This window comes from Mus musculus, chromosome 6, assembly GCF_000001635.26.
Source record: "Mus musculus strain C57BL/6J chromosome 6, GRCm38.p6 C57BL/6J".
Classification (NCBI taxonomy): Eukaryota; Metazoa; Chordata; class Mammalia; order Rodentia; family Muridae; genus Mus; species Mus musculus.
The window spans coordinates 141,901,245-141,914,339 of NC_000072.6; the positions used below are offsets into that span (position 1 = coordinate 141,901,245).

At 36.9% G+C, this 13,095-nt stretch overlaps 1 protein-coding gene and 1 long non-coding RNA gene across 3 annotated transcripts in view; one reads left to right on the forward strand and one right to left on the reverse strand.

Moving 5' to 3' along the window:
• Positions 1 to 13,095, forward strand: part of Gm30843 — a 42,689-nt gene that overhangs the window by 25,175 nt on the left and 4,419 nt on the right. For both annotated transcript variants that reach the window (XR_378120.4, XR_003956543.1), the window contains one exon: positions 7,708 to 7,876. This is a non-coding gene — a long non-coding RNA (predicted gene, 30843). The remainder of the gene's footprint in view (positions 1 to 7,707; positions 7,877 to 13,095) is intronic.
• The window catches only part of Slco1a1 (solute carrier organic anion transporter family, member 1a1), a 39,682-nt gene continuing 32,623 nt past the window's right edge, over positions 6,037 to 13,095 (reverse strand). Inside the window, exons 12-14 of the mRNA NM_013797.5 lie at positions 12,172 to 12,236; positions 10,567 to 10,684; positions 6,037 to 7,886 (exon numbers count right to left, since the gene is read on the reverse strand). Coding sequence (NP_038825.1) covers positions 7,667 to 7,886; positions 10,567 to 10,684; positions 12,172 to 12,236 — 403 coding nt within the window. The 3' untranslated portion in view covers positions 6,037 to 7,666. The remainder of the gene's footprint in view (positions 7,887 to 10,566; positions 10,685 to 12,171; positions 12,237 to 13,095) is intronic.

Genomic DNA, 13,095 nt, shown 5'->3' on the forward strand with positions numbered 1-13,095 from the left:
CATGTCTTAGTCAGGGTTTCTATTCCTGCACAAACATCATGACCAAGAAGCAAGTTGGGGAGGAAAGGGTTTCTTCAGCTTACATTTCCACATTGCTGTTCATCACTGAAAGAAGTCAGGACTGGAACTCAAGCAGGTCAGGGAGCAGGAGCTGATACAGAGGCCATGGAGGGATGCTCTTTACTGGTTTGCTTCCCCTGGCCTGCTCAGCCTGCTCTCTTATAGAACCAAGATCACCAGCCCAGAGAGGGTCCCACCCACAAGGGGCCCTTCCCCCTTGATCACTAATTGAGAAAATACCTTACAGTTGGATCTCATGGAGGCATTTCCTCAACTGAAGCTCCTTTCTCTGTGATAACTCCAGCTGTGTCAGGTTGACACAAAACTAGCCAGTACAGGACATCTGTGTCTTTTCCAGATTCTGGCAACTAAAATAAGACTGCTATGAACTTAGTAGAGCATGTGTCCTTATTACATGTTGGAGCATCCTCTGGGTATATGCCCAGGAGTGGTAATGCTGGATTTTCCTGTAGTTCTACGTCCAATTTTCTGAGATTCTGCCAAGCTGATTTCCAGAGTGGTTGTACCAGCTTGCAATCCCACCAGCAATGGAGGAGTCTTCCTCTTCCTCCACATCCTTGCTAGTATATGCTGTCACCTGAGTTTTTGAACGTAGTCATTCTGACTGGTGTGAGGTGGAATCTTAGAGTTGTTTTGATTTGCATTTTCATGATGATTAAGGATGTTGATTTTTTTTTTTATGGTGCGTCTCAGCCATTTTGTATTCCTCAGCTGAGAATTCTTTGTTTAGCTCTGTACTCCATTTTTATTAGGGTCATTTGGCTTTGTCGAGTCTAAATTCTTGAGTTCTTTGTAGATATTGGATATTAGCCCTCTATCAGATTTAGGATTGGTAAAGATCTTTTCCCAATTTGTTGGTTGCCATTTTGTCTTGTTGACAGTATCCTTTGCCTTACAGAAGCTTTGCAATTTTCTTTTTTTTCCATTTTTTATTAGGTATTTAGCTCATTTACATTTCCAATGCTATACCAACAGTCCCCCATACCCACCCACCCCCACTCCCCTACCCCCCCACTCCCCCTTTGCAATTTTCTAAGGTCCCATTTGTTGATTCTTGATCTTACAGTACAAGCCATTGGTGTTTTGTTAAGGAATTTTTCTCCTGTACCCATATCTTTGAGGCTATTCCCAACTTTCTCCTCCATAAGTTTCAGTGTCTCTGGTATTATGTGGAGGTCCATGATGTACTTAGATTTGAGCTTTGTACATGAAGATAAGAATGGATCAATTCACATTCTTCTACATGCTAACTGCCAGTTGAGTCAGCACCATTTGTTGAAAATGCTGTCTTCGTTCCCCTGTATGGTTTTAGCTCCTTTGTCAAAGATCAAGTGACCATAAGTTTGTGGGTTCACTTATGAGTCTTCAATTCTATTCAATTTGTCTACCTGTCTGTTGCTGTACCAATAGGATGCAGTTTTTATCACAATTTTTTTGTAGTACAGCTTGAGGTCAGGCATGGTAATTCCACCAGAAGTTCTTTTATTGTTGAGAAGTTTTTGCTATTCTAGGTGTTTTGTAAGCCCAGATGAATTTTCAAATTGCCCTTTCTAAGTCTGTGAAGAACTGAGTTAGAATTTTGATGGGGATTACACTGAATATATAGATTGCTTTTTGGCAAGATATCCATTTTGACTATATTAATCCTGCCAGTCCATGAGCATGGGAGATCTTTCTATCTTCTAAAATCTTTTTTGATTTCTTTCTTCAGAGACTTGAAGTTCATATCATACAGATCTTTCACTTGCTTAATTAGAGTCACACCAAGGTATTTCTAAGGTACACAGGCCAGAGAAGCAATAGAGGAGTTGGGAAGGGTCCTATGATCCTACATCTGCACCCAGAAGGTGGGGCTGTTCTGCAGCACTCTGTGCACTAGTCTTGCCAGGAGAGAACTGATCTCCCAGAAGTGTTGACACAGCCTTACAGACTCACAGGAGGAACAAGCTCCAGCCAGAGACAGCAAGAACATCTAACAGCAGAGATTACCAGATGGCACAGGCAAACAGAAGAATCTTATTGACAGAAACCAAGACTACGTGGCATCTTCAAAACCCAATACTCCCACCACAGCAAGTCCTGGATACCACAACACACCAGAAAGGCAAGATTCATATTTTAAATGTGTCATGATGCTGGTAGAGAATTTTAGGAAGGACATTAATAACTCTCTTAAAGAAATACAGGAGAACATAGCTAAACAGGTAGAATACCTTAAAAAGAAACACAAAAATCCCTTAAAGAATTACAAGAAAACACATTCAAAACCATGAAGGAATTGGACAAAACCATTCAGGATCTAAAATTGGAAGTAGAAACAATAAAGAAATCACAAAGGGAGACAACTGTGGAGATAGAAAACCTAGGAAAGTAATCAGGAACCATAGATGCAAGCATCACCAACAGAATACAAGACATAGAAGAGAAAAATCTCAGGTACAGAAGATTCCATAGAAAACATGGATATAACAATCAAAGAAAAATGCAAAATGAAAAAAGATCCTAACTCAAATAACCAAGAAATCCAGGACACAGTGAGAAGACCAAACCTAAGGATGATAGGTCTACATAAGAATGAAGATTATCAACTTAAAGTGCCAGTAAATATCTTCAACAAAAATATAAAAGAAAACTTCCCTAACCTAAAGAAAGAGATGCCCATGAACATACGAGAAGCCTACAAAACTCCAAATAGACTGGACAAAAAAAGAAATTCCTCCCATCACATAATAATCAAAACACCAAATGCATAAAACAAAGAAAGAATATTAAAAGCAGTAAGGGGAAAAGTTCAAGTAACATATAAAATAAGACCAATTAGAATTACACCAGACTTCTCTCCAGAGACTATGAAAACCAGAAGATCCTGGACAGATGTTATACAGACCCTAAGAGAACCCAAATGCCAACCAAGGCTACTATACTCAGCAAAACTGTCAATTACTATAGATGGAGAAACCAAACTATTCCATGACAAAACCAAATTTATACAATATTTTTTCCTGTATCCAGTGCTTCAAAGGATAATTAAGGGAAAATCCCAACACAAGGAGGGAAACTATGCTCTAGAAAAAACAAGAAAGTAATGTTTCAATAAACCTAAAAGAAGATAGCCACATGAACAGAATCCCAACTCTAACAACAACAACAACAACAACAAAAACAAAAACAAAAACAAAAACAAAAACAAACAAACAAACAAAACAGGAAGCAACAATCACTTACTAATTCCTAATATCAATGGACTCAATTCCCCAATAAAAAGACATAGACTAAAAGACTGGCTGCATAAACAGGACCTGAAATTGTGCAGCACACAGGAAACCCACTTCAGTGACAAAGACAGACACTACCTCTGAGTAAAAGGCTAGAAAACAATTTTCCAAGCAAATGGTCCTAAGAAACAAGCTGGAGTACCCATTCTAATATCGGGTAAAATTGACTTTCAAACGAAAGTTATCAAAAATGACAAGGAGGGACACCGTACTCATCAAAGGTAAAATCTACCAAGATGAACTCTCATTTCTGAACATCTATGCTCCCAATGCAAGGGCACCCACATTCATTAAAAGAAAGTTATTAAGCTCAAAGCAAACATAATAATAGTGGAAGACTTCAACACCCCACTCTCATCAATGGACAAATCCTGGAAACAGAACCTAAACAGAGACACAGTGAAAATAAGAGAAGTTATGAAACAAATGGATTTAAGAGATATCTATAGAACATTTCATCCTAAAACAAAAGAATATACCTTCTCAGCACATCATGGCACATTCTCCAAAACTGACCATATAATTGGTCACAAAACAGGCCTCAACAGATACAAAAATATTGAAATAATCCCATGCATCTTATCAGATCACCATGAACTAAGTCTGATCTTCAATAACACCATAAATAATAGAAAGCCCACATACACATGGAAGCTGAAAAACACTCTACTCAATGATAACTTTGTCAGGGAAGAAATAAAGAAAGAAATTAAAAACTTTTTAGAGTATAATGAAAATTAAGCAACAACATATCCAAACTTATAGGACACATTGAAAGCAGTCCTCAGAGAAAAACTCATAGCTCTGAGTGCCTCCAAGAAGAAACTGGGGAGAGCATACACTAACAGCTTGACAGCACAGCTAAAAGCTCTAGAACAAAAGGAAGCAAATTCACCCAAGAGGAGTTGATGGCAGGAAATAATCAAACTCAGGGCTGAAATCAACCAAGTGGAAACAAAAAAGAACTATACAAAGAATCAACCAAACCAGGAACTGGTTCTTTGAGAAAATCAACAAAATATATAAACCCTTAGACAGACTAACTAGAGGGCACAGGAACATTATCCTAACTAATAAAATCAGAAATGAAAAGGGAGACATAACATAACCTGAGGAAATCCAAGACATCATCAGATCCTTCTACAAAAGTCTACACTCAGCAAAACTGGAAAACCTGGAAAACCTGGATGGACATTTTCTAGACAGATACCAAGTACCAAAGTTAAATCAGGACCAGATTAAGAATCAAAACAGTCCCATATCCCCTAAAGAAATTCAAATACTCATTAATATTCTCCCAACCAAAAGAAAGCCCAGGACCAGATGGTTTTAGTGCAGAATTCTATCATAACTTTAAAAATGACCTAATACCAATATTTCTCAAATGATTCCACAAAATAGAAACAGAAGGTACTCTATCCAATTCATTCTATGAAGCCAAAATTACTCTGATACCTAAATCACACAAATATCCAACACAGAAAGAGAACTTCAGATCAACTTCCCTTATGAATATCGATGCAAAAATACTCAATAAAATTCTCACACGCCGAATCCAAGAACCCATCAAAATGACCATCCATCAAGGTCAAGTAGGCTTCATCCCAGCAATGTAGGAATAGTTCAATATATGAAAATCCATCAAGATAATTCACTACATAAACAAAACTCAAAGACAAACTACATGATCATCTCATTAGATGCTGTGAAAGCATTTGACAAAATCCAGCACCTCTTCATTATAAAAGTCTTGGAAAGATCAGGAATTCACAGCCCCTACCTAGACAGAATGAAAGCAATATACAGCAAACAAGTAGCCAACATCAAACTAAATGGAGAGAAACTTGAAGTAATCCCACTAAAATCAGGGACTAGACAAGGCTGCCCACTTTCTACCTACCTATTCAATATAGTACTAGAAGTCCTGGCCAGAGCAATTAGAAAACAAAAAGAGATCAAGAGGATATAAATTGGAAAGGAAGAAGTCAAAATATCACTATTTGCAGATGATATAATAGTATATATAAGTGATCCTAAATATTCCATCAGGGAACTCCTAAACCTGATAAACAGCTTCAGTGCAGTAGCTGGATATAAAATTAACTCAAAGAAATAAGTGGCCTTCTTCTACACAAAGATAAGGCTGAGAAAGAATTTAGGAAAACAACATCCTTCACAGTAGTCACAAATAATATAAAATACCTTGGTGTGACTTTAAATAAGGAAGTGAAAAATCTGTATGATAAGAACTTCAAGAATCAGAAGAAAGAAATTGAAGAAGATCTCAGAAGTTGAAAAGATCTCCTATGTTCATTGATTGGCAGGATTAATATAGTCAAAATGGCTATTTGCTGAAAGCAATCTACAGATTCAATGCAATCCCCATCAAAATTCCAACTCAATTTTTCACAGAGTTAGAAAGGGCAATCTGCAAATTCATCTGGAATAACAAAAAACCTAGGATAGCAAAAACTATTCTCAACAATAAGAGAACCTCTGGTGGAATCACCATGCCTGCCCTTAAGCTGTAGTACAACCATGCTACTATCTTGAGTTTAGCCAGTCTAAATCCCAGTAAGGCTCTTTGTTCCTTAAAATTGCTTCATTCTTTATCTGACTCAAAGTAAGATGAGTTCTGTATCAGTCACTTCTCATTGCTGTGATAAAACATCACAAATCTACCTTTAAAACAAAGAGTTTATTTTGGCTTATGATTTCAGAGGGATTGTAGCCTCTCATGTCATGGAGGTATGATAGCAAGCAGCAGGTACAGTGACTAGAGCAGGAAGCTAAGATTTCATATCTTTAAAGAACAATGAAGAGTATGAACTGGAAGAAGGGTGAGGTTTTTAAATCTCAAAGGTCATTCCAGTGATGTATTTCCTCCTCCAAGGATATTCCTGCCCAATCTTCCCTAAGCAGCATTATCAACAGGAAACCAAATGTCTTATTGCCTTATTGTTCTATCTGAGAATGGACACTTCATATTCAAACCACTACAAATTGATTTTGTTTTTTACAAATACTTTGAATTTTATTAAGCCAAATTTTTTTTCAGCAAGAGTCTTGGCTTAAACTCTCTCTCTGTCTCTGTCTCTGTCTCTGTCTCTGTCTCCTCCCCCCCACCCCCTGCCTCCATATATAGTTTGAGGTGGAGGCTTGGTGGCAAATACCCCTTTCGATTGAACTATCTGCCTGCTCTCACTTTAAAAGTTTTACTCTGATTCTGAAAGTTAACAGTCATGTTATTTTATTCATGTTATAGTTTAATTTTAATTGTAAATTTATAACTTTATTATAATTTATTATAAAATTATAGTTATACTTTTAAATATGTTATCATTTTATTCATGTGTTCTGAGGACACATGAAAAAAATGACCACTGAGTCAGAGGCATCCTGAGTATAAGAAAGTAGTCTTTGAGAATATCTTCTACTGCATCCAGCTCTGATTTATTTTCATTTATTTCTTATTTTACTTTATTTTGTCTATTATTGTCAGTAGTCTACTCTACCTTTTGGTTCAATGCAGGGTTGCACACATGCTAGGCAATCATTGTACAGCTGAGGAACAACTACATCTTTACAAAGAACCTTTGAAATAACTGGCTTTCTCAAATAGTTGCTTTGAAGAAAGATTTTCATGAACGACTTTGAGTTGCTAGGGAAAATGGGTCCAACAAGCTTTGCAATGTGATTTTTAATAACCCGACTAAGTTTGTCAGTGCTCTAAACAAAATTATCAAATGTGTGACAGGGCTAAACAAAGGAGAGACTGAAAACAGAAGATGACACATGAGAAAGATGTCTAATCCTAGAAACTCATGTCTAAAATAATAAAAAATTGAAAACTCCTAGATATAGACCTATGCAGACATCTTGAACATAGAAAAGATAACTTTTTCAATGTGTCCCAACCAGAATGCATATTTTCAGTTCTAAATACCTCCAACATTGAAGGATAAATTCAGTAGAATTGAATGCTGTTTCAGGAATAGGAAAACTTTAAACCCATTTGAAGATATGTAGGAAACACAACTCCCCTTGATTGAGTTAAAAGAGAAAATGCCATGTGAAAATGAAGGAAGCTTTAAAGTTCAGTGTGTGCGTCACCGTAGATGTCTAATCTGAGAAAATCTGAAGTAGTACCTTAATGTTCTGAAACTGCTATCAGTAATTGTTTTTTATTATGAGTAAAAAATAATTGTTGAGGTCCTTAAAGATGAGGATTCCTACTATATCTCTCATGATTCAAAGAAAGTGAAGTGTACATTCCATTCATGGCCTTGCACAGGCCAGTTGAAAACTCATTACAGCTTAGTTTTCAGTTCTCCATCGTTCTCGACCTTAGGACTTCTGCACACATCTGTGCACTCGCTTTCCTTCTCTGTGAGCTTCATCTCTGCAAGTTCAGTGTCTGGAGAGTGGATGTCGCCAGGGAAATGGAATTTCCTCATAAGGATTAGAATGAAGACTGCGGGGAGAAAGCTTGATCCTCTCACTGCTGCAGGCAACCCCAGGTAAATGTGCCTATTGAAAAGAACTAATCTGTATTACATTTTAATGTTTTTAGTGAAAGCTAATTTTGTATATTCTTACAGATCCTTTATTCTTTGAAAAAAATCTAGGGATTATTTTGCTTATGTTCTTTATATACCTACTTTGCTGAGTTATTAATTATGTTTATTAAAATGTCCAATATTTTCCAATATAAAAGTTTAAACCTATTTTCTTCATTTGGGTGATGGCTAGTTTTCATTGTCAACTTTATAAGATTTGGGATCATTATAGAAATACATCTCCAGGAGTGCCTATAAGGATGTTGCTTTCAGACAAGTTTAGCTGATGATAAATTTCTACTATGGATGTGAGTACCGTACTCTGGCATTCTAACACTTGATGCTTCCTGACAGAACATGCAACATGACCCGACGACACAAACTCTGCCACCAAATCTCCTGTGCTATTACCTCACACTGGGCCACAATGCTTTCTCAGCTATTTTTGCCTGTTCTCTGAAATACTGAGTCAAAATCCCATATCATGTTAAGGGAAATCTTCTTTACTGTTTTGTTCACACATGTTTAAAATGACATAAAACCACTTTTCAAGCTTCCTTTCCTACTCAGCATTAACATGCTGTGATCCGTCAACGCAGTTTTGTGAAATTTAAATCTTTGCATGTAAAGATTAAGTCTTATTAGTCATGTTTATATATTTATAGATTCAATTTGTTCATTATCATATATAATTTTGCATGTGTCAGCATAAAGTCTGTACAAGTTTTGTGAGATGAATTGGGTAATTTTAACTTTCAGGATTTCTTATAATAACTTATATACTGTTATGAGTAGTTAATCTTTGTCATTTTTAAAACATGCCTTAAGGTTTCTGGAATTAATGTGTTGGGAAGTAGTTGTTTTGCCATATGCATGTTTCTAAATAACTATTAATATCTTTCTTTATTTTCTCAGCATAGTAAAATATGGTGAGATAAATAGTGTTTTAAACGTCATACAATCGAGAGTCTTCTAGAAAAAAAGATATCAGTAAGGTTTCAGAAATGGCCATTATGGATAATGATGTCCTGTGAACATATCATGAGACATTGTTTTGATTACATTACTGGACATGAGGACATCAAGCCCACAGTTGGTGGCACCATTCCTTAGCTAGAAAATACTGGAATCAACTACATTTGAAGAGAAAATGCTCACAGCTGTTTCTGCAGAGAGAAAGTATAAGTATAGTATATATGCACAGATGCTCAAGACTTCTGATATTAATAGTCTAGAAATATAACATTTTTTCTAGATGAGAAATAGGTTAAGAAATATGCTGTTTTCCTGCCACTGTTATAAAAGTATTTGACAGGAGATAAATTGTAAGACAATTCTAGGATATAGTCCACCATTGTGGGTATGTCAAGGCATCTGGAATGTTAACCAACACACATATGTTGACAGTAGCTGAGTCCTTCCAGGAATGGGATCTCAGCTATTCCCAGACATACATGCTTGGGACAGGGCATGCCATCACTTTTCTCTCCCACATTTTTTTAAGTATAATGCTCACCCATCTAGAAATACAGCATAAGTGGGCCATACCTAGAGAAGAGGCTTGAAGAGAAAGGACTCTGTTATAAAGCAATCTGTAGCAAACAAAGTTCTTCTTTTCTATCCCTCGGACTTGAAACTCTAGAGGGCAAGTAAGGTAACAGAGGGAGTCTGTTTCAAAGTCAACCTAACGTGATCCCTCCCTGGGGATGGGGAAGCAGTGAAAGCACAGTTCTTTTACTGTTAGTGTCACTGTTAGTGACAGCGGCCCAAGTAGCACTCAGAGTGGCGAAAAATAGATGGGTAACCACTTTAAGTCAAAGCAGCAGCAGCCACACGCAACTGCGTGTACCCTGATTTTAGAGAGCCGGCTCCCTGGTCTCATGGTTCCTAAGGGTAATGGCTCCAGTTATTATATTATCCCCCTTGGGACTCTCTCAGCAGGCTTGTAGCAAAATCACTTTACTGAGCAAAGTTTTGTTAATAAGGCTGCTAACTAATAAATCCAGCGGATTCCCAGAAATGTGACCAACAGTGAAATGTAGATGCCAGGTGTCTTTTCAAGATAGCGCTTGGCTACAGCATCTGGCACATTTTGCTAAACTGCATGGTACTACACAAATTTGAGGTTCTCATTGAGTCGGGCTGCAAGCATGAGAGAGCTGTAAACTTTCCAGGAACTACAATGCCATAATCTATGCTGCCTGGATATGCTGGGACTGTTATACCAACCCCAACATAAGGGAGGAGTTCTTCTCCTCTGTACCTAGATATGTGTTGATATGAAAATAAAACTTTGTTCTCGTATAGCACCTTTTCTCTAGGTTTCTGAGTCTTCTTTCATATCACCAGTGTTCTGCCATGCTAGCTCAGTTCAAGATGCAGCTTTCCTCTCCCAATCCAGGGACTCTAAGCAGATACCTCCTCTCTTTCTAAAATATTTTTGATGGATTGTGTTAGGGAAACCACTCAGGCTTAAATAATTTAAGCATTGTAGAAATGATGGGGAAAATTTAAAATGTATAAAAAGGAAAATATTCTACCTGTGTGCATTCTGAAAATGAAGCCAAATATAATCTTATCACCCAAGAAAGTTTGAGATATGAGTGAGGACATTTTATGCTACAAAAGTAGATCTCAAATGTTATCATTACCTGAATCTGTTTATATCATACATCCTGCATGCCCCTGGTTGACCACATTTCAGAGTTCCCCAATGTAAACAGGTTCTGTCTATCAAAGCGCCAAAGTAAACAGGTGCCGGAATGCCAGCTGCAATGGAGAGACAAAAAATTTCAAAACAAAACAGACCCCAAACAAATCAATAACCACGAAAACAAAACCCCAGCCCACTGAGAGGAAGAAATGAGAGAGTGGAAGAGGTTATTTTACTTGGAAACACTTCACTTTTCCTATTTTTTTAGAAAACAATATAACAAATTATAAATCAAATGTTATAAACTTGCTTTTAGGAATTGTAAGTTAATATAAAGTTTCTAGATCACAGCAAATGAAAACTATGTATAAGATGTTAAGAAATTATTCCATGAGTTCATAATTATGAACCACATGTATTTCCTTAAACGTCTTGTGTTGTCTCTGTATATCCAACTAACAAAACCATTTCCTACAGATATTTTAATTGAATCTACTAAAAGATAAATGTTAATTAAATTTAGGTAAATTCTTTAAAGACAAGAGAAAACATTTTTATTTCTACAACTACTTCACTCTCGGACTAATTACTAGTTACAAGTTCCAAACAAAAGGGCTTATAAAGTGAAGTTCAGGGTAATGTGGGCAGAGCACATCTATGTTAAAAATATTTCAAGTTGGTGGGACTTCCTGCATGTGGATGCTTGGACTGTTACAGATCCAGAGACAAATTATCTCTATCTCTTTTATTGATAATTCATTGTCCCATTCCTGTGTCTGTCCTTATGTCCCTGAGGCTAGTACATGAAGCCTTTGGGGGATACCTTGACTTAAGGGGAAGTACAGGAAAGAGGCCTTACAGTATCTAGCCTCCACCTACCCAAACACTAAGAATATCAACAGACAAGTATCTGAGACCACAGCACAGAAATTCCTGTTCTTCTATAACCAACCTACCTGAGATTCCTACAGGTATCTGTGAGAAGTACCTTGTTTATAAATTCCTTTGTTCTCTAACTATAAGCATCACAAAATTGCCCTCATGTTGTGTGCTCGTCATGTTAACTCATGTTTGATTCCAGACTAAAACCCTTATTTTCTTTCTTTAAGGTAAAGGGTGTGTTTGGGGGTTGCCAATGTGTGGTGGTTTGACTGGGTTTGAGCCTGAAAGTAGCACTATTAGGAGAAATAGCCTTATTGGCCTAGGTGTGGCCTTGTTGGAGAAAGTGGGACACTGTAAGAGTTGGCAATGAGACCCTCCTTCTAGCTTTCCATGAGACAGGCTTTCCTGGCTAAAGTCAGGTCAACATGCAGAACTCTCACATCCTCCAGAAACATGTCCTCCTGCACGCTGCCATGATTCCTGTCATGTCCTCCTGCACGCTGCCATGTTTCCTGTCATGATGATAATGGACTGAGCCTCTGAAAGTGTAAGGCATCCCCAGTTAAATGTTTTCCTTGATAAGAGTTGCCTTGGTCATGGTGTCTGTTCACAGTATTGGAAACCCTAAGATACAGGTAAAGGATATCTTCTTATCAGAAAAAAATTAACTGGCTACTAAGCACTTAATATTGGTCTGATACATTAGAGAAATTATTCATACCTAATAGTCTTATGAAAAATGCATGTAATCCAACTCCAATTGACTTCTCTTCAGATTTGACACACCTGAAAAATACATACTAATATAATACATACATATATATGTGTATGTATGTAACATATATACATATATACATAAATACAACTTCATCCATCAAATCCATATTTGCCCTAGCATCCTCCCAATGGCAATGGTAGTTCATGATTCTAATGCTTAACATTTTAAGCCTGAAGTGAGAATGTTACAGCTCTACCTTTGTGAAGCCCATACAGAAGAGGGATGGGAAGGTCGTCTAGCCTCTGACCTCCACACATCTAAAGGAGGACTGAGCTCTTTAACAGTTAGACATTGTCTGCTAACCCAGATGAACAGTTTCCTGGTTACCATGGAAAATACCATGCCATACTAATGATAATAACCCCAGACTTTGAAACCAGAAACCACATAAATTATTATTCTCCTAAGGTTTTTGGTTTTTTGTTGTTGTTGTTTGTTTGTTTGTTTGTTTGCCAGACATTTTGTTGTATTGTTAAAGCAATCACATGCCATATAAAAATTGGAGATATGGTAATTGCAGTCCAACAAAACAGAGAATCCATTATGCACATTATGACATCAAGAAAATGCTATATGGAAGTATCGACCTTAGGTGATTTTTTTTTTCTTTTTTCCCTGTACTGCCAAAAATTAGACTTGAGGTGGTTTTGAGAATTAAATACAAGGTGGAGGCCTATTAGGATACAAAATGAAGAATACTCTCATAAATTAGGAGTACCAAAACCTTTTTAAAATATAGGTAAGAAAATCATAATATATGCAACTTGGTATTTCATTTAGGGAGTGACCCCATGAAAGATTTCAAGAAGCACAACAACATAGAAGAGTCATGTTAGAATACAAATGGTAGTACTTTATCCATCATTT